This window comes from Marmota marmota, unplaced genomic scaffold, assembly GCF_001458135.2.
Source record: "Marmota marmota marmota unplaced genomic scaffold, marMar, whole genome shotgun sequence".
Classification (NCBI taxonomy): domain Eukaryota; kingdom Metazoa; phylum Chordata; class Mammalia; order Rodentia; family Sciuridae; genus Marmota; species Marmota marmota.
In genome coordinates, this window is record NW_026000171.1 from 9,333,831 (window position 1) to 9,355,214 (window position 21,384).

The 21,384-nt window shown below is 45.0% G+C and overlaps 1 protein-coding gene across 25 annotated transcripts in view; it reads right to left on the reverse strand.

The window, feature by feature from the left end:
* Positions 1 to 21,384, reverse strand: part of Mical3 (microtubule associated monooxygenase, calponin and LIM domain containing 3) — a 264,490-nt gene that overhangs the window by 15,625 nt on the left and 227,481 nt on the right. For 16 of the 25 annotated variants that reach the window (XM_048787731.1, XM_048787745.1, XM_048787747.1 and 13 more), the window contains 9 exons: positions 19,488 to 19,601; positions 18,507 to 18,653; positions 17,934 to 18,016; positions 14,950 to 16,783; positions 14,298 to 14,392; positions 8,583 to 8,633; positions 7,075 to 7,185; positions 5,594 to 5,687; positions 215 to 265 (listed from right to left, as the gene is read on the reverse strand). In XM_048787731.1, coding sequence (XP_048643688.1) covers positions 215 to 265; positions 5,594 to 5,687; positions 7,075 to 7,185; positions 8,583 to 8,633; positions 14,298 to 14,392; positions 14,950 to 16,783; positions 17,934 to 18,016; positions 18,507 to 18,653; positions 19,488 to 19,601 — 2,580 coding nt within the window. Of the gene's footprint in view, positions 1 to 214; positions 266 to 292; positions 1,759 to 5,593; positions 5,688 to 7,074; positions 7,186 to 8,582; positions 8,634 to 12,826; positions 14,173 to 14,297; positions 14,393 to 14,949; positions 16,784 to 17,933; positions 18,017 to 18,506; positions 18,654 to 19,487; positions 19,602 to 21,384 lie in introns of those variants that run through there. The other 9 variants (XM_048787740.1, XM_048787744.1, XM_015500822.2 and 6 more) reach the window with 6 other exon arrangements.

Consider the following 21,384-nt stretch of genomic DNA (forward strand, 5'->3'; position numbering starts at 1 on the left):
TTTTTTTTTTTTTTTTTGGTGGTATTGGGGATGAAACCCAGGGTCTTGCACATGTAGGCAAGTGCTCTACCACTGAGCCTGGAAAAGGGTTTGTGCTTTTGCCATTTGGTTATCAGGTTGGTTTCTTCTTGATATTTGTGAGGAAGGACTGGGAGAAACGAAGGGGAAGGGTGTCAGAGGGATTAGTACCAGCAACAGTTGCTGCTATACATACCACCCAGATGCAAGTCGATGAGGTCACTGTAATAAGACTCTCCCCAATAGTCTACAACAAGGAATTGGTGAAGAGAGAGTTATTTGACCAGATGACCTTGTTGTCCCCCACACCCAAAGCCATCAATGACATGAAGCATACGAAACATGCAGATATAGAGCAAGAGGGCAAAAAGGAACAGATAGAAAGCATGCATGTCTATAAGTGCATTATATGCACACATGCAGGCCATCTCTGTGTACCTCATGGTGTGAAAGGGGATTAACTAAAATCAGTGGGGGCAGAGTCAATAGTCACTACCAGTGTGATCCTTTTTCATATGTTGGCTCAGTAAGGACAAAAGGCTTTGGCTTTGTTGGGAAATCTGACCCTACAGGAACTCAGTCTTATCAAAGAAGATTTAAGAAGTTCAAGAGTGGATCAGGGGCTATTACTTCCTACTTATTTCTGAACATTAAAAACCCCAGGCTGAGGACCCAAGATGTGAACACCCTAAACAAGCCCTGGAAGAGTCCCAACCCTTGGGTTTAAACACAAGAACTCCTGTGTATGGCCCCATTAGTGACGATAGCACACTCCTTGCAAAACGACGCTGCTGGAGGAGCTTAAGATGGAGGTCCTGTCTCTTCTGAGGTTTAGTCTTATAACTTTAGTCAGCCTTCTGGAAATGAGCTGAGTCTTATGCAGATTTCTGAATCTGCAACTATTTGCCCTGAGGCTCTTGGAGGTCTGCTGGCCACCAGCACTCTTAGCCAGCACTTTTAGCTCCTGTGGTAGCCCAGCAAGGCCTGAGATGTAAAGTCTGGAGCTGAGCACTGGGTTTGAGCAGGTGATCCTCATCTCTCCAGAACTGTAAGGAGGTACAGAGCACAACAAAACTCAGTTGCTATTGTGTCACCCTTTCTCTAAACCTCACATTCTAAAAGCTGATCTTGGCAGCCTTTTTATCCACATGGGGTTTCCTCTTCAAGAATGGACATACATCTGAAAACTGAATGCAATCCTGCAAAGTCTTCCCAGCTCAGGCTCAAGGTTGATCCAGTGGTTTTAAGTTTGAATCAGTGTTCCAGAAACAAAAAAGTGACCTGGATGTCCCAGGACCAGAAATCACATAAAAGTCTTGGTCTTGTTCTAGGTTGAAAGCTCTGAAACTAATTCTTGAGCTCTGAATATATAGAAGCCTTTGACAAATAGAGATTAACTGGGTAGCAAGTCCGTATCAGATCTCTTCTCTGGAAGGGCAGGTTGGCTAACAAAGTCTGACCCCTCAGACACAATGGAAGCTTGAGACCATCAAGTGAGACAGAATGGCAGATTTGGCTGGCTTGGTAGTATAGCCCTTAGGGATGGGGCTGACCAGCATGTTGGAAAATTCCAGGTTTTGGACTCAGCTGAGGATATTTCTTCAAGGTTCAACTAGGTGCAGTGAGACTAACAAGGATGCAATGCACAAGCAGAAAAGAGTGGCCAATGTGCACACTTAGCTTCAAAGATGGTATCTGCCGAGTAGGAATATGTCCACTGGGAAGTGACATTAGGCCAGCCTTGGAGGGGGTATATTGAAATAAGAAAAAGACAATATATTTGGAGATAAGTTATGGTAGGAGCACTATATCTTGAGAGTTAACTAATGTAGTGGCACCCCCTTTCTCTACAGAAAAGTCTTAACTGGGCTTCTCCAGAAATCTTCACCATGGCTGATCTTGGGACTTTCAGCAAAAGAATCTCTGCAAAAGAGTTCAATGTAGATACACTTCCTACTTTTGTGTTGCCCTGTTTTACTTGGCCACTGGCTGGGAAGATACCAGCACTCCAGTTGCTGGACACCCCCTTACTAGTTTTTCACAAATATATCCAGTATAGTAGCTTGTAGAAATGTGCAATCAAATCCTCTGGCCTTGAGCTGCGCTCCACAGAGATGTCTACAGTTTCAAGATAAGTTATCAACTGCACTCCATGGTAATAGCTGGCAGGGGGAGGAAAGAAAGGGGACAAGAAGCTCTCTCCTTTTCAGGTGTTGTCCTTGAAGGGTTAACTTGCCCAAAATAGTGAAAGAAAAAGCTGCTTTTACGTGAATTTCTGCAGACTGTGAACTTCTGAGCCCCTCCCCTTACATGCTGGGCATAAACTCTGAAATTACCTGAATTCGGGGTTTAGGGGATTGATTGATTACAGCAAAAGCTTTGCCCTCTGAACCTGTCTACAGCCAAATAAAACTGTTTCCTGCTATCTTCGGTGCCTTGCCTCGTCCGTCACTACAACACTAAATGCATCATGGGGAAATATCTCAACAGAGTTACTGAGGTGTATCTTTAGAGAAAGCACAGACTTCATTTTGGTTAAAGATATTTTGGCAAAGTCTCATCTACAGGAAGAAGTTGGATTAGAACAATGATTTTCAAACTTCTGCAGAACCCTAGGGTTCTTCACAATGTTCTAGGGATCTTCCAAGAACCTCAAATGCTTTTAACTCTTTAAAAACTGTTGAAAAGCCACACCATACTCAATGCTTCATATGCCAACTTTTAACCCATTGAACGAATTAATTTGTGCAGCCAGGTGAACTTGCTTTTGTGGGGCCCTCAGGACCAAGTTTCTTCTGCTTCCTGTGTGCAAGTATCTGCATTCATTGTAAATGTGTTGGTAAAAAAGAAACTATGTAATTCATTTAAATCCTGGCCTGCAAGTATAGTGATGCCAGCCTCTCAGAGCATGCACTTATAAGCATGGCACTAAGGGTGATGACACATTATGTCATGATATCATAGTGAATCTGGGTTTCTTGCTTACTCTAGGAGCATCTTTGATTGGTTCTTTATTAGGAATATGAGTTTTGTTAGATTTGCTAGTGATTCAACTTGGAAAAATGCTACTGTTCTGTTTTAAAAATTCTAGTAACTACATCTTTAAATTGAAAATACCCTGAGAGTTCCAGGTAAGTCATTAAAAACACACTGTTGCTATTTACAGCAACTACTGGTGTATATCAGGTTGTTCTCATCTTTGTTCCCACAAACGAACTGGATATTGGTGCAGCTCTTCACCATATCCTGTGTTGTCACATTTTTGTGTATATGTTTTAACTTTTTAGGGCAATTATTTTTTATTTTAACTTGAATTTATAATGTTGTAAAAGGGCTCTTCTGCTAAAAGCAAGTTTGAAAAGCACTAACTTATATGACATTCAGTTGTACATGGTCATGAAAATGTAATTTATCTAAACAATTGAAAAGAATAATTTTGGTAAAATCCTCTGCCAATTTGGTGTGTGTGTGTGTGTGAGTGTGTGTGTGTGTGTGTGTGTGTGTGTGTGTATGTGTATTGGGATGGAATGCAGGGTCCTGCATTATCTAGGTAAACTCTACCATTGGGTCACACCCCAGTCCTCCTCTGTCAATTTTTAATGGTGTTATTTTCTGGCCCTTATTCAGCAGCTGGAATAACATGATTGTTACAGAAATGCTGAAGTATTGCTGTAGACTCCAATTGCATGCAGCTGACAAGGATTTGAGTTCTTTACAGAAACCATCAACCCAGATGGCAACCCTCTTCCCTGAAACTCAGAATCTTGTAAGGAGGGGTATAGTCCCCCTTTTCCTGGGGAACTCTTACCCTGAATGTATGTGCATACACCTGTGGAGTTATTCTCGCTACGTATTGTGAGATCTACTTATTACTTTCCATTTTGGCAGAAGTGATAGATGAAATAAAAAGCAATGATGAGTTCAGGGTCCCTCTTGGTATCTTCTGCAAGAGGTAAGCAAGGAGGGTAGGGCCCTGTGGGTCTACTTTAGTTGGCACAGGACACCTCTGGAGGGCTAACTCCCTCTGGGGACAGTTTGAATAGGAAGCCAAAAGAGTGTGCAGGGCAAGGAAAGGAGTCCCGCAGACTGGTGGGGGACATCATGGTTTATTGGGAAGGCTGAGGACCCTTCTAAGTGAACCTGGACCTCCACTTCTTGGCATTGGAGCCAGTGCTTGCCAGGTGGTAGCATCCCAGTCTTCTAGTTTTCTGGATACTAAGTGGTTCAAGTTTTTGCATTTCCTTTGGTGACCCAGACTTCAAGGGTTAAGTCCAGCATTAGGTGAGGCACAAAAACCAAGAACATCCACATCCTCATCTTTCTCTACCAGCCCTTTTCACCTGAAGGTCATCACTGACCTACTGATAAACTTCAATTTCTGGGCCTTAAAGGGCCTGACAAGGGGGACCTGCTTCTATGCTTCATCCCCACTCCCCAACACATGAACTTCAATCCTATAGAATCCATCTTGATACCAGGCATATACCATAAGGCCAGCTCATTGGTCACATGGCTGCCCCTTACCAGTTCTTCTTCAGTTCCACACACAGTTTACCTGCCATGAGATGTACCACCCTGTTCCCCTCTGCCACTCTAGAATAAGGAGGTGGTAAGAAGCCACTGCCTTTCTTTATCTCAGCCTCACAATCTGCATGCTGAGCCTGGAGGCCTTCGTTTTCTTTTGTAAAGAGATGGAGGTTCCTCATCTAGGGACTGGATGAGACTCTAGATGCCTGAGAAAGCAGAGATCAGTCACTCCATGCCTGAGGCTGGGGCTGACCCAGTGGATGCAAGGTCTTGAACTAGCAGAGTTTCCTAGGCTTTGGTCCAGAGATGACTTTGGTACTCCCTTGCCTTCTCTGTGCCTAAATGCATAGAATAGACTCCTGGGAGCAGTAGACAGGACTGCATTACATTCTTCAGCATTTCCTTTTAGAGTGGCAGTCATAAACCACAGGCTCTCACAGCTGCTCCTGGTGTCTACCCTGTGCCAGCACATTATGTCCCCACCCCCTGTCTCTCCTTTAGTGAACATCAAGCCTGGGCTGAGCCTGGGAAACACAAGAGTATCAAGAGTACCTGTAAGCTCCACCCACAGGAGATGATAAGGGCTCTAAAGCTTGGGCAGGAGGGGCCCAGAACACTAAGGACAGGAGGAGCATGTAGGGGAACAGCTGGGGTTCTGCTCAGTACAGTTCTGTGATGGTTCCTTGTGATACAATCTCCCTCATTCACAGGCATTTTTTCCCCCCCAGGGAAAATGATGGAGTGCGAAAGGAGGAGGAGAAGGAAGAGGAACAAACCCAGAGTTTGCAATCAACAGATGATGGGGGCCTAAGATTTTGTTCTGTTGGGAAATGGCAAGCTGTAAGATGGGCTATAGAGCAGGACTGGGCCTCAGGGCTGCCCCAATGCATTTTTCTTTTGCTTAATGGAAAGCCCCAGATGTGATGCAGGGACCCAGAAAACCCCACTGAAGGAGGACTGAATTTCACGTGATGCAAAACTGGCTTCCCCAGTGGGGAATATGGGGTCTCCTTCAGAATAAACTTCCTCACAAGGACCCAGACTGTACCTGCTTCACCTCGGAGTGCTTTCTCCACTGCAACCCCTCTCTCTTCCAGCTGCCTCTGCTTTTCTTCCACCTGCTCCAGCTGCCGTTGAATGATCTGTCAAAAGACAGCAGTATGAGCACTCAGCTTTCTAGTTTTCAGGAGGAAAACTAAACTTGGCAAACTCAAGGAGGGAGAAAGAGAAGTTACGTCGAGACGGTGGAAAGAGCTCTAGTTCATGGGCTGCATCCCACTTGGATCTGAATCCCCCAGGGCCTTGTTACTTAGCAGACTCTGGGCCCACTGTTCTAAGTTCATGGAATATGGAAGCAGCTGAAGCAGATGTCAGCCCTCTCTAGGGCAGTTAAAGGGCAGGAGGAAAAGAAATTCCTGCAGGAAGCCTTTAATACTATTACCTCACAATTTCTTTCTTTTTTGGGCAGGATACTAGGGACTGAACTCAAGAGCACTTGACCACTGAGCCACATTGCAGCTCTATTTTGTATTTTATTTAGAGACAGGTTCTCACTGAGTTGCTTAGCGCCTTGCTTTTGCTGAGGCTGGATTTGAACACATGATCCTCCTATTTCAGCCTCCTGAGCTGCTAGGATTACAAATATGGGCCACCGCATCCGGCACCTCAGAATTTCTTTCTTTTTTGACACTGGTGATTGAACCCAGGGATGTTTTACCATTGACTTATACTCCAGTCCTTTTAATTTTTTTAAGTTGGTGAGGTTGGCCTTGAACTCATGATCCTCCTGCCTCAGTCTCCCAAGTTCTTGGGACTACAGGTGATGCTACTTGCCTGGCTACCTCAGATCTTTCTGATAACAAGACTGCTAAACTGGATTAAAAATCTTGTCTCTACAGGTTAAAAAAAAAAGTATAGAATGGTCTAGGATATGAGGCCTTAGGACAGAGGCTGATACCTACAGGATAATTCTAACTTCTCCCACGAAGTCCAAAGTCCATGGTAGGTCACAAACTGATTTTTTCCCCACTTTGTACTACGTATTGGATTCAGGGGTGCTTTACCACTGAGCTATATCCCTAGCCCTTTTAATTTTTTATTTTGAGACAGGGTCTCTCTAAGTTGCCCAGGCTGGCCTCGAACTTGCGATCCTCTTGCTTCAACCTCCTGAGTTGCTGGAATTACAGGTGTATGACACTCTACCCACCCACAAACTGACTTCTGACACTATTGCTTACAAGTAAGAGAACTAATTGACTCTAAAATGACTATTCTAGACCACAGAATTTAGGAAACTCAAATGTGGTTCTTCCCTTTTTACTGATGACTTTGCAAAGATGGGGCCACTACATCTGCACTGAGCTGTACTTTGGGGCTGTCATCTCAGATGACAGGGACAACTCATCTGCTTCTACTCTGCCTTCTTCACCCTCCTTCCTTGTGGATAGGGGTCAACTGGGTGTACACAAAGATGTGGTCACATGGCTTTCCACCTGTGTGTTTTGTCTGTCTCACTGTCTGTGGTTGTACCTGGGCTCGGTGGAGCCGCTTGAGCTCCTCTTGCTTGGCCTGTCTCCGAGCTGCCTTCTGCACACGCCGGGTCAGCTTGACATTCAACTCTTCTTCTGTGTAGGTTCTTGGCTAGTGGGAATAAAAAAGATCTTATCAGTCAGGTCTGAGATCAGTTTGTGCAGCAGCCTGGCAGGGGCATGGAGTAGACTGACTCCTAAGTGGGAACTGGTGGCTGGCATACACCAGTGTGAAGCTCCCCCACTGCAGCTTGACCACAGACTTCCCTGGCACCTTTTCCTGTTGGAGCTCCAAATGCCGCAGGACACATCTAGATACCCCCAAGGTGAGACATTTCCCCTCTGTGACCAGGAAAGGAGGCTATGTGGGGAATGAGTGTTGGGAAGTTAGAGTATTAGGAGCCTCCTTTATCACTGAGATCACTTTATTTGTTTCCTATTTAAGGAATTCTGTGCTTTTTAAAGACATTGTGGGGGTAAAAAATGTAAGTAAAATGTAAGTAAAATGTTTCCCAAGCCTCATGCTTCTGAATATATGGGGAAGGAAAAAAAAAAAAAAAAGGATAAATCAGAATCCTTTTATTTTCTTGCTTGGAATCAAAAGCCACTTTCTTCAGATGAGTGGTATTCATGAGGTTCCTTTAAGAACATCTGAACTAGAAAAAACAGGAATGCTTCTATTTTAAATTTGGGGAAACCCCAAACCAATATAGGCTGAAGAAGGAACTGTGGAGGTGACCCTTGATGGCCTCTGGGGATTGCATAGGCAACAGTTGCCACAAAAAGAAAGGGAGGAAGTGGCCTGGCCAGGTGGTTGTGGCTAGTGCCATCAAGAATGGAGGAGGTGACTGGGCAAATTTAATGCAGGTTGAAGGCTATGGGGAGAATCCCATGCTTTGCATAGACACTGGGCAACCCCTGAGAGGTACATGTTGGGGATTTGCCTTCATTCACAAGGCCATCTGTATTGTTTCTTAAAAAAACAAAATAAAACAAACAAAAAAACCAAAAACCAAAACAAAACAAAAAAGAAACCAAACTAGGAGATTTTACAGATTTTAAAGAAGGCTTCCAAATTCAACTCAAAGTCCAGGCTCTTTGTCTTTCCTCTAAGAGTTTTAAAGACAGTGGAGTGTCAAGTGAAGAGGCAACAGGCAGTCCTTAAGGACAGCTGTGGCATTCTAGTGCCCTGGGAAGCTCAGGTCTCAGTCCACAGAGCTGAGACGAACAACCCCTCTTATTGTGGTGCCCAGACCCACAGGGGCAGCTCTGCCTCCCTCCCAGGCACCTGGAGCATTACCACATGCACTCCAGTCAGTGAAGAGCGGGTGTGTCTCATCCTCCTTCTTCCTTATGACATAGCTAAAGGAGGTCTGGTGGCTATAGCTACATGCATGTATGAACACAGTTAGTGAGGATGTGGCCACAGGTCCTGGGCTCAGGTTGCTCTGGGTGGTTAATCACAGACAGGCATGCAATGATGACCAGCCATCAGGAATGAGATACTACCTTTGATGAATAGGATCTCCTGAATGCCAAGGCGTGTGGTACATAAATCGACTTTTAAGGGGATGGCAACAGAAAACAAAACAGAACAGTAATGACAATGATGATTTAAAAAATTAAAATGAAACACAGAAATGGAGTAAAATTAGAAGTTTAAAACAAACATACAGGACTTAAACATGATTATTTTCCACAATGTCACACAGGACTGTGCAAGGAGAAATCTGCATGTACAAACTGCATGTACAGCTGCATCTTAGTGAACACTGGTTTTGAGTAAGACTGGGGTTTACTTTTCTCCTGAGTAGAAACAGCCTCTTTATCATTCCCCCAAATCTTCTCTTTTCTCAGTATCCCTTTCTCCTTTAGTAACCCATTCCTTTACTTGTGGAAATTTAGAACACTTCCTGCTGCTCATGTATGGGGGTGGATAGAGGAGATTCCTGATGTCAGACACAGATAAGAGCGAAACGAGGTACTGAACCTCATACCCTCTCCCAAAAAGCTCTCTCCTGGCATGTTCCTAAACCACGGGACACAGGGATACAGGCTACTTCTTGATTATACCTGGTGAAGGGAACTGAAATAGCATAAATCACTGCTATTTGCCAAAAGTATTTCAGATAGCAATGTTAACTGACTTCTTTTTACTCCATTAAACATTGAGTGGAGCTGCTCAAGTACTGGGGTCAGTTACATTTGCTCCTCTGGTCTTCTTATCAGTTGTATTAAGTAGTTAGAAGGCCATCAGGGAGCCAGGGAGGGAGGTAGCTTGAGTCTGGTAGCCTATAGGATAAGGAGATTCTGAGAGCAACAAGAAGGCCTGCAGTACCCTGCTGCCTGTGCTGCTTCTGACTGTCATAACCATGACATAGTGGGGACTCACATTTCACATGCATATTATCCTGGAAAAGAATGAATCTGCCTCTCAGAATAGGCACCTTGCCTCAAACTCACTTCTTTCACAAAGCAGACTGAAAGGAAGATTTTCATGATTAGAAACAGGCTAGTTTTGAAAAGGGAAAGGACAAATGATGTCCTTGAATAGCATGGGAAGAACTCATAGTAGGATTATAGGTTAGGTAACTACACCTTAAAGAACAGCATGGACATCTGTACCTGGCTGCTGTAAATACTACGGGGACAGGGCAGCACCCTCCTTCTCCATAATTTACCCATTTTTGGGACTGGAACCAATTCAGAATGAAATCATGACACAATTTTCATGTGCCCAAGAGATGAGGCCAGCCACAAGAGCTGACATTGTGGCTCTGAAACAGAAAGAGAGACCGTCAGAGAGCAGGCCCAGCACCCTCCGATGGGCCAGGGTGGCCAAGAAACAGCCAAGTTAGTTGTATTTAAAGTCAGATGGAAGTAAAGAAAAGAGGTCAACATGAGTTATTTCTTGTTGGCAGGGCTGTAGGTGTTTTAAAAAATCCTGTACTTGCATTTTTCAAACAAAAAAGTTATTATTATTATTATTTAAAGATTTCTTTTTTAGTTGTAGAGGAATACAATACCTTTATTTTTTTATGCGGTGCTGAGGATAGAACCTAGTGCCTCACACATACTAGGCAAGCTCCCTACCACTGAGCCACAAACCAGCCCCAAAATACAAGTTATTTTTAGTTTTTTTTCTTTATTATTATCAAAAGACCCTGTCACTTGCTTCACCAGTGCTTGACTCAGGGTTGTGTCTGAGATACAAGGGGAGCTATCTCTTCCATCTCTGCTACACAGTGGCTCTGTGGCTGGGAGCCTGGCCTCTTCATTCAAGCCAAATCCCATTTTTACTTTTAGCTCCCTTGCTCCTTATACTTCTTATTTATTTATAGTTTTCGGTGGACACACATCTTTATTTTATTTTTACTTGGTGCTGAGGATCAAACCCAGCGGCCTGTGCATGCCAGGTGAGTGCACTACCGCTTGAGCCCCATCCTCAGCCCCTCCTTATACTTCCTATTCTGAAAAATTTCAATCCTACAGAGACGTTGAAATAGAAAGAAAATGAATAGCTGAATACTATCACTTAGATTTCCCCAATGTTAACATTTTACAGCATGTTTCATAGGCATGTGTGCATGTATGTAACCTTTATATTACATGCATACACACCTTTTTTTGTTGTTGTTGGTACCTGGGGTTGAATCAGGGGTGCTTTACCATTGAGCCATTGAGCTGCATCCTCAGCTCTTTTCTGTTTTTTTTTGGTACCAGGGATTGAACTCAGGGGCACTCGACCACTGAGCCACATCCTCAGTCCTATTTTGTATTTTATTTAGAGGCAGGGTCTCACTGAGTTGCTTAGCACCTTGCTTTTGCTAAGGTTGGCTTTGAACTTGTGATCTTCCTGCCTCAGCCTCCTGAGCTGCTGGGATTATAGGTGTATGCCACAATATACAGCTATAATCTTTTCTTTTTCTGAATTATTTGTAGATACATAAACTTTCACCTTGAAAAATATTAGCATGTACTTCCTCCCTAAGAACAGAAACATTTTCCTACATGATTACAGTACCTCTGTCACTTGCAAGAAACTTGATGTTGATTGGATGATACATTTATACATACTACACCATTTATGATCAAATTTCTTTAACTGTTTTTTAAAAATATTTATTTTTTAGCTTTAGATGGATACAATATCTTTATTTCATTTTTATGTGGTGCTGAGGATCGAACCCAGTGCCTCACATGTGCTAGGCGAGCACTCTACCGCTTGAGCCACAACTCCAGCCCTCTCTAACTGTTTTAAAAGCATTCTTTATAGCTGTTTCTGTTCTGCCTTAGCCTCCATGTCTTGAAAACATGGTGATCTGCTTTCACTTGGTCCACCTCCACGTCATGGCAGGAGCTGGGTTAGCAGCCTCGTAGGCCCCCCCTTATCTTCCACATTCCCTATGTGATCTCTAGTGAATGGCCCTGTCCCTATAGAGTATGCCTGGTATGTGAGGTCTCCATAGTCCTGTGGTTCTAGGAATCTATAATGGGGTCCTTGACTCGCTCACAAGAATAGGGAAATGAATTTCTTTGTTTCTGGTGCCTGTGAGGCCCTAGGAAAGTCTGTCGTCCATGGGAGGTGGAATCGAGATAATGTCCTTGGCATAGCCAAATGTGGGAAGACTGCTGATCAGCATACTGTCAACATGCTTCATTAATTTGTGGAAAAGCAGTGGAGAAACTTGACCATAACAGCAATCACAGCTGTATGGTTTTTTTTTAAACTTTATTTTATTTATTTATTTTTTATATGGTGCTAAGGATCAAACCCAAGACCTTGCATGTATGAGGTGATCGCTCTACTGCTGAGCCATAACCCCAGCCCCATAGCTGTTTTTGACCAACATGACATGAACTATCTGAACATCTGCACGGTCACCATGGAGGTTAAGAGAAACATTCTCCTTTCTTCACAGACCTCCTTAAAAATCCCAAGACAGAGCTGGGTTTTGGCTCAGTGGTAGAGTGCTTGCCTAGCATGTGTGAGGCACTGAGTTTGCTCCTCAGCACCACATAAAAATAAATACATAAAATAAAGGTATTGTGTCCATCTACAACTGAAAAAAAAAAAAAAAAAAAAAAAGAATTCCAAGACATCCCCAATGTATTTAGAGACCTACATGCAAATCCAGAAGCAACCCTCAGTTCAGAACCAACAGTCCTACCCGGGAGATTCAGCAGGGGGTACTCAACAGGATGCACATAAATTGAACCCCCAAGGGAAAACATACAAGACTGCTAGGCCTTAACTCACTGCTGGCCTGGTAGTGACATATGAGACCTAACTCTGTAGATAGGTGAAGCAGGAGGAGACAACAGTCATTTTAGGTTCTTCTAGGATAATACAGAAAGAGCTGATGCAGCCTTAGAGACAAACACATCAAGAATGAGATGGGAAGTAAGCTGACCATCTTTCTACAGTTTTCCAAGTTATTATTATTATTATTTTGGTACTGGAGATTGAACTTAGCCACTGAGTCACATCCCCAGCCCTACAGAGACAGGGTCTCATTAAATTGCTTAGCACTTCTCTTTTGCTGAGGCTGGCTTTGAACTCGTAATCCTCCTGTCTTAGCTTCCCAAGCTCCTGGAATTATAGGCATGTGCAACAACTTTGGGCTTGACAAGTTATTATTAATATTATTTATTATTTCTTGGTACTTGGGATTGAGCCTAAGGTATTTTACCACTGAGCTACATCCCTAACCTTCTTAATTTTTTATTTTGAGACAGGGTCTTACCAAGTTGCTAAGGGCCTAAGTTGCTGAGCTGGCCTGAAACTTGCAATCCTCCTGCCTCAGACTCCCAAGTTGTTGAGATTATAGGTTGTGCCACTGTGTCTGGCTCAGTTTTCCAAGTAATTAAGAACTGAATCAGGCTGGGAGGAGGAACTTGGAAGCAGGCTTCAGAAGGTATCTTTGTGAACTGGTACACAGAGAGGCACAGAACCACCATGGTCTTCTCTGGTTGGTGTACTGGCTACCAGTTTAAAGTTTTTGATGAAAAGGGACTCAAGCCAAAGTTCCAAAAGGCCTTGTCAGAAAAGCACATGAGGGTTGGGATTGTAGGTCAGTGGTAGAGTGCTTGCCTTGCATGCATGAGGCACTGGGTTCGATCCTCAGCACCACATAAAAATAAATAAATAAAATATTGTGTCCATCGACAACTAAAAATATATACATAAAAAAGCACATGATATTCTGGGTATATTTTTATTCAAAAAGGGAGGTAAGGGGCAGCAGGGCTATTACCCCTGGAAAGGTAATGTCTAGCTCTGTCTTAGACAGAGGGCAAGATGTAGCTGGGCTCACACAGAGCATCACTGCCCCTGTCTTGCTGCTGAGGCCTTTATGGATCTTAGTTCCCATATAAACACTGTTGTTGTCACATAGATGCCCCACTAGAACTTTCTCTGGTTCTCCCTCCTCCAACTTCACTGTATTGAAACAAAGCTATAAGACTCCTGGAAAACAAAACAAACAACAACAACAACAAAAAAAAAAACTAAATGAACACCAAAGGAAGCCAGTGATGAAGGGACTTTGTATATAGAGAACTTTGCTTCTTAGGAGACCTGAGTGGCCATACTTCCTAAGTTCTGGAGCAGCAAGAGAGCCCATGTCAGACCTGACACATACCCAAGTCAGTTTCTTAGATCAGTTCTTAAACAGGAAAACAGACAAACAAACAAACAAAACCCTCCTCTAATTAACAAATCTACCAAGCAGGCAGGATGATGAGGCCCACTCCTGTGTAAGCAACCTGGTCCCACCTCCTGTTCCACTGCCTGGTGCTCTATCTCAGCCTCTATGACCCTGGAGTGTGAGCAACCCTTGTCCCCTTGCCTGGATCCTGACAGATACTGCTCTGCATGGATCGCTGAGGAGAGAAAGAATAGACAGTGCCTGGCTGTTTCCTAAAGGCAACATAAAGGTTTCCATGTGGAATATCTCCAGCTTCCTTCACAGGAACTGAATGAGGGAACTCTTGACAGGAAAGCAAATACCTCTCTCCCCTTTAAAAGGCCTGAGGGAAGACTTTTGTGGCTCTTCTTCTGACCCTGGTCCGGGATCAGCATTCCACTGTCTGCCTGCTGGAATCATAGAAATGCACTCACTCTCCACCCTGGTTTTAGATTGGCTTTCCCTGTTTTCTACCTTACCAGAGGCCAAGACTCGCCAGCCCGCCAAAGTCCTTCCAGCGAATGGACCCACCCACCTCTCTCCTGGACTTCTGGGAGGACCTCTCAAGGATGTCATCACTGGAGAGGTCTGAGTCCTCCGAGAAACTCAGCTGGCGCCGGAGCTGCAGCTCTGTGAGGTAAAAAGAGGCAGAGTGAGGGCAGTGACAACACTGACTTCCATGCTCATTCGAGCAGCTGGGGCAGATCAGCTGGAGGTTTGGTTTCAAGTTTAAGTGATTTTCCTCTTACATTGGGGTGCAATGAGCTTGGGCTCTGATGCTTATTCCTTCAGGGACAGAGCCACTTGGAAGAGACAATAACTCTGGACACCTGTCTGGGACTACCAGGCAATGCCCTCTGCCCCACTCAAAAGCAGGCCCATTTTTGGGGTAATGTGACTTTAGGAAGGGTACCAACTTCCAAAGACTACCCTATCTAATTTCAAGCTGATTTTAGAGTTATTTTATGAGGCAGGAAAATGCTCAGGGCACTCATGGTTCAGTTCCCGTCTCTTAAGAACCTTTGGGCCATCAGCATGTGAAAGTGGATCTTTTTTTTTTTTTTTAAATAAAACTTGCTTTCAAAAAAAAAAAAAAAAAGAAAGTGGATCTTTTGAGAACAACAAAATGACCCAAGAATGTACCCCTTACACTCTGTCCTATGAAGGTCTCTTTGCTGCTGATGTACCTGCTCTTACAATAGGAGACATCCTGTGCTTGCCAGAGTCCACAGTAGCTCCGCTGGATGGGGTGCTGGAGGACTTCTCGTCGCCCTTTTTCTTCTTGTCCTTCTTGTACCCAGAAAAGACTGACTTCCACAAGGACTTGGGTTTGGTGGCTGCTTCCTCTGGAAGGCGTGAGCTGGGTTTCTCTGTGGGTCGGCCCTCCCCTTTGGACTTCTTCTCTTTCTTGTTTCTGTGGGGGGAGAAGAGGGATGACCTCTTCTTGCTCTTCCCACTGGAGCCCTCAGAAGAGGTGACAGAACCATCTGGGCCCCCTGAGTCTGATGGAGGGGAGAGGACCTCCTCACTAGTGGCTTCATGCTTCAGAGTAGGCTCCTCAGAGCCTCTGAGACCTGGGGGTTTGGAGGATTCCGTCAAAAGTTGTTTGCTCTGGGAGGGTGCTGAGGAAGCCTTGCGGGACCTGGAGGCCCCAGCTGCCATCTCCATCTCCTGCATCCTACTCAGCTGCTTGGCCATGGCGTCTCTCAGTGCCTGGCTCTTCACAGACTTCTCCCGGGCTCGCATGCGTTCCTCAGCCAGCTCCTTAGCTTCAGGAGAGACCAAGGGCAGTCCCCTCTTCTGCAGCTGGGCACTACCCTCCAGAGAAGGCAGCCGTCCATTCTCTTTGGCCAGGGGTGGGTGGAGAGCCTTCTCTGGGCGGGTCCAGCAGGAAGGGGGTGTGAAGAACTTTTCCTGCAGACTTGAGTTCTCAGTTTTGTCATCATAGGTGTCCTCCACATCATCAGCAAAGGGGATTTCATCCACACTCTCTACAAATGACTTCCTCACTTCCTCCCTGGGGGGTTGGGCAGGCTCTCGTGGGGGCCGCATAAATGTGGCAGGTGGAGGAGGTGGGATAATGGAGGATTTTGGCTCAGTTTCTTTATGCTCAAATATCTGATAGGGCTTTCTTTGGAGGGTGGCGGGCTCCTCATCTGGGGGTGGGGGTGGCGGTGGGCTTGAAGGTGGGGTGAGCATGGTGGAGTCTGAGGTGTTGAAGCTCTGGCTGCCCAAGGTCTTCATGTTTGAGGAGCTCCCATGAAGGCCCAGGCCAGAGCTGCTGGACAGATCCCTCCGCTCTTCATGGGAGCTTCTCAGCTCTCTGTCAGATGGAGATTTGGGAGTCAGCAGGGAGGGCTGCTCACCATCTGACTTTGGCAAGCCCAGCCTTTTAGGAATAGATGGAGGTTTCAGAAGATGAAGTCCTTCATCCTGAGGGGACTTCTCAACTGAAAAGGATTTTAGGGATATTGGCTTGAAGGCAGGTGAGGGGAAGCTGGGCTCAGGCCCCTTCTTTCGCTCTACAGGTGTGAGTCCCAGACTGCGGCGGATTTCAGCGCTTTTCATCCAAAACTCCTCCACCAGGTCACTCCGTTTCAGGGCTTCATCCACAGCAAGAGGGCTGTCCAGTCTGTTCTTGGGATCAGCTTGGCTCTTCACAGGTAAGGGGACCAGAGGGGTAGAAGCTTTGGCTGGAACAGGCTGGAAGCGTATGGGGGACTCAGTGGGGGATGGGATGGTGGCCTCTGAGGAAGGCTGAGGCTGGGAGCAAATAGGGAGCTGGGTGGAAGGGGATGCAGAAGGGGCCACCTGAGCCACAAACTGTGAGCTCACAGGTGAGGTAGGTGTCCTTGGTTCTGGCAGAGATACAGGCTGCGACCGGATGGGAGGGGGTGCAGTCTTCTGATCCGGGGGAGCTTCAGCTTTGGGCTTCTCTTTGGGGAGCAGAGGGTCAGGGAAAAAGCGCTCCTCAGGGGATTTCATCTTGGTGGCAACAGAGGCAAGTGGGGTTTGGGGTCCCTACAGAAAGGGAAGACAGAAGCTGCTTAGAAGTGAATGTTTTCATGGTCAACAACATTCTTTATGGAATTTTCCTCTCAAAGGGCCTGTGTATGTTGAAATAAATTTCTCTCTCTATCGTTTTACGTATGATTCAAATGGCTCCAGGAAAAACTTCCTCATTTTCTGTTCTATTTGTCAAATTTTTAGAACCCCTCTTAGTTTGAATAGTCTGAGCTTTCAGGATTTGGTTCATCTCAAACACATCCTACTTTCTCTGTCCACTGAAATGAACAATGGCAGAAAAACACTAATGAATTTGGCTCTCACCCCAACTAGCAGTTTCTAAAGCTCCAAGATCCCTGACATGCCATCACAGGGGCCAGCACTGTAAGATTTAAAATAGCTACTATGTGTAGATGTTTTATAATCACATTGCCTTTCCCAGGAAGCTTAAAGATGCACACAGAGTCTATTATAGCCCTATCTTAGCATCTCAGTAAAATAAAGCTCTTGTTTCGCAGAAAAAAAATCACTAAATCGCTAGTGGAACATACTTCTAATTGGGTGGGAGGCAGAGTAGTGCTGAGGCAGGAAAATTCAAAGTTCAAGGATAGCCTCGGTAAATTAGTGAGACTCTATTTCCAAATAAAATAATAATAATACAAAAGTCTGGGGATGTTGTTCAGTAGAGAAGTGCTTGTCTAGCATGTGTCAGGCCTTGGGTTCCACCCTCAGTACAGTGAAGAAAAAAAAAAAAAAAAAGAAAATCATTGAATGATGCCATGCTGCCATAATCCAAAAACCTAGGTCTAGTGTCTTGGCCTACCACCCTGATCTGTCCTCCAGACAGTATTTAAATAGTTATACATTTATTTTAACATAAAGAAAAAATATATCTATTATAATAAACCCATGATCCTATAAATATGACTTTAATTTAAAAATAAATCTGTCCATACATCAAGAAGACTGAGTTAGAATCCCAAGGCCACTCCTATTATATAATCAACAGCCCCACTTAACACAAGGAGTGAAAAATATGTAATTTTCCTCAGAATGGGGGGCAGTAGTTTACTTCACCTCCACTTCTTGAGGGGCTCACACCATGGGCCCAAAGACAGGAGTTCCATCAGTCCCTTGTCCCTCACAGTGAGCCCCCAATACTTACTTCTGCTATGTGGCTGGATGCTGGGGTAGAAAGAATGGCTTGTTCCTGAGGGGACTGGATGGGGCTGGAGACTTGAGAAGGACCTGAAAAGAAGGGACACAGGATTTAAAAGAGGAAACCATCCCACCAGCCCCACTCACACTAAGAGGGCCCCCAGGAAGTTCTGTGGAGGGCATCATACTACATCCAGTTGACTGCTGAGGCAGGGAGAGCAGAGGTTTAGCTGAACCAATGCATGCTGTGTCCCTGGGTCTGTACTCAGGCTGGTCTAGAAAAAACACATCTCAGGAGTGAGAGGACTCCTGGAATTCACTTCCCCAAGAACTAGTAACCCTTTGTGTGTACAATCTGGGTCCCAAGCTTTGAGATGGACCTTCTACCTTTTCATGATCCCAAACAACATAAGGAAAGGAACTGCTGGTTGCAGTCATTTGCAGGGCAGACAGGAAGAGCAGGAGGAGGAGTGGAGCCCTGGGCCAACTAAAAGCCCTGACTCTGTGCCACCCAGCCTGCCCTGTGGCTTCTATAGGCATTCTGGAAGCTGCTGTCTCCTGCTGGTAGCAGTAGACCTACCTCTTTCTTGTTGCACTGGTAAGGCAGATGGCTTTTCCTCCTCATTTTCTATTACCCTCAGCTCTAACTCTGCTTCTACTTCAGGGTGGCGTCGCAAGCGAAGCTCCATTTCAGCATCTGATGGGATGTCATCAGACCAATGCTGATCTAGTGGAGGGAGGAAGGGACACAAATTGGCACAAATCGTGAGCCAGGCCACACTCCTTTTCTATCTCTTACTCTCATGGCCCAATGGTTGGATGGACACATGTGCACAGTGGTGCAAGGTCTGGATTGTGATGGTGAGCCCTGTCTATTATTCAGCAACAGACCCTGCCTTCTGAGAATGCTTCCAAGAGACTCAGCCAAAGCACTCTCCTGAAGCAAGGTACATTGCCCTCTGTAGTGTGGGGTCTCATTGAAACCTGTGGTGCTCCACTTACTTTTCAAAATAGCACCATGACATATGAAGGCATGACAGGAAGAAAAGCTTGGGTTACACCTGCGGAAAAGCGGGCCTTGCTTTCTGGACTTATCTTTCTTGTTATTTCACCAGTCCTCAGCCCAGACCATAGACTACATCTATAATCCCTCATGATCTTAACCTCAACTTTTATTCTCATTTCTGTCCAGCCTAGTCCCTGTTCCTTTTTGCCCAATGAGACACAATTCTTAAAATTATTTAAAATGTCCCTGTCTTTCAATGCCAAAGGGCATCTAATGGATTAAAGGCCCTGAATAGTCTGAAATTTGCTCAGCTCTCAACCACAACTCAATTCACACAGGCTACACAGGAGATTGGCTTCTGGGTGGGTGAAACAAAACAAGTGTAAGTCACTGATGGAACAGAGAATCACCCAGGGAGCCAAACAGTTGACTCCCTTGAGCTTTTGCTTTAAAGTAGATTTTTCTTGAACATTCTTAAGTTCTAACCACTCAGGCCATTCCCCCTATGGGAAACAGGTTGTGTCCATAGTGGAGAGGGAGGCTGGGGCCCCATACCATCATCCAGCTCAGCACCAGTGTCCCCAGGGTCCCCATCCTCTGCTGCCTCCCCTTCTATCTCTGCTGGCTCCGAGTCCACATCTTCCTCCAGGTCATTCTCATCCAATGGGGCTGTAAGGCAGAGGTATTCCAGGAAAGGAAGAAAAGACAAGACAGAAAAAGGATGTCTATGCAGGAGAAAGACGGGTTACTGGAGAAGAGAGAAATCCACTTGGATGGACGTGGGGAGTGCTCTAAAAGCAGTGTGGGTACTGAGGAGGGCCCAGGCCATTTTTCAATGTGAGTAGGGTCAAGTGGAAGGAAAAGAGCAGCTGAAGGCCTGGCCAGGTTCCCTCTTTCCCATAGACTGTTTGCTTTAACAGTCTCAAGTCCAAGATGGTCAGAGGTAAAATGTCACTGCCTAGGCCCAACAGGCACCTAAATCAAACTCCAGCAGTAACACTAGCTTCCAGCTATCAGTGCTTAAGTTTAGATACTTTCCTAACTACCTCTGAAGTCAGGGGTCATTTAATTTTCACAATGATACAATCTGAGGGATTGTTTCTTCCCTCTACCTTTGAGGGAGAGGATCCTACCCTTCCCACTGGTAGAAGCTGCAGCTTTTCTTGTGATAACTTAGAGAGAAATACTTTGTTAAAGAACAAGGGAGAAGAACTGAGGAGATATGTAAAGTTCCTTTTTTGGAGTCAAGAATAGCCCTTTGGTGCTACAAAATGAAGCAAGGCACTCAATCACTTCATTTCTCCTAAGGAACCAGCCCCTAAACACACACATCACGCATCCCAACTCTGCATACTAGGAATCTGCACCTGCACGAACAGTGGACTGTAAGAGAGAGCAGTGAGGAAAGCAACAAGTACTGTCTCAAGGATTCTGAGACAGTCCCCTGAGACTGATAGCACCCATCTGCCAGGGGTCCTCAGGGCTCCTTCTAGGGTTCCAAGCACAACCACCCTTCAGTCATTCCCCAAGGGGTTAATTTCAAGAAACAAAGTTATGCTTCGATTTGCATATAAGCCTGAGTCCAACCTGCCCGGCCCCCCTCAGCCCCTCCAGGCCCAAGGTAGGGGAAGGAGTAGAGGAACTGGCTGTGGCACAGCTGGGGTAAATTCCTTAAATAAAAAATAAATAAATAGGGTAAATCCTCCCCACTTTTTTTTTTAATAGGGAAAAGAATACACAAAATTAATTACATGTCTAAGGTATGGGAGTGCTAAACTCAGGTAAATTTCTTAAAAAAGCTGAATTGAAAATGAGAGAGGATAGAACACATAATAGCCATATACCCTAAAATGAAGTTTTCTTCTTTACAGACCAAACTAGTGACTGCAGTCTAGTGATAGGATGTCAAGAAGCAATGTGCTGAAACAGTTTGAGCAGCCCCTTTGAAACTGCTGATAATGTGGCAATTACATGAGTTTTATTCCTTAATAATTCTTTAAATTGAGCTGGATGCAGTGGTATATGCCTGTAATCCCAGTGACTTGGGAGGGTAAGATAGGAGAAACACAAGTTCAAGGCCAGCCTCAGCAACTTAGCCAGGCTCTATGCAACTTAGTGAGGCTCTGCCTCAAAATAAAAATCTAAAAGGACTGGGGATGTAGTTCAGTGGGGAAGTGTTCCTGGATGAAGTCTGCGGTATAGGGAAAAAAAATTCCTTAAGCTGTGTACTTATTTTTTATGCATAACTTTTAAGATAGTGGTTCAAATTTAGTTTGTTGAAAGAGGTTTAGAATGGAGCAGACAGGCATTCCAGGGATGGTGGATACTGTCCAGAGTAAGTTCCAGGCTGGTGAACTGTGAATGCCAAGCCCTTCCCTCTAGACACCAGAGCAACCAGCAAGCTGGCAATGCCAAGGTACTCTCTCCTGGGATGATAACATTTTCTAGGGAA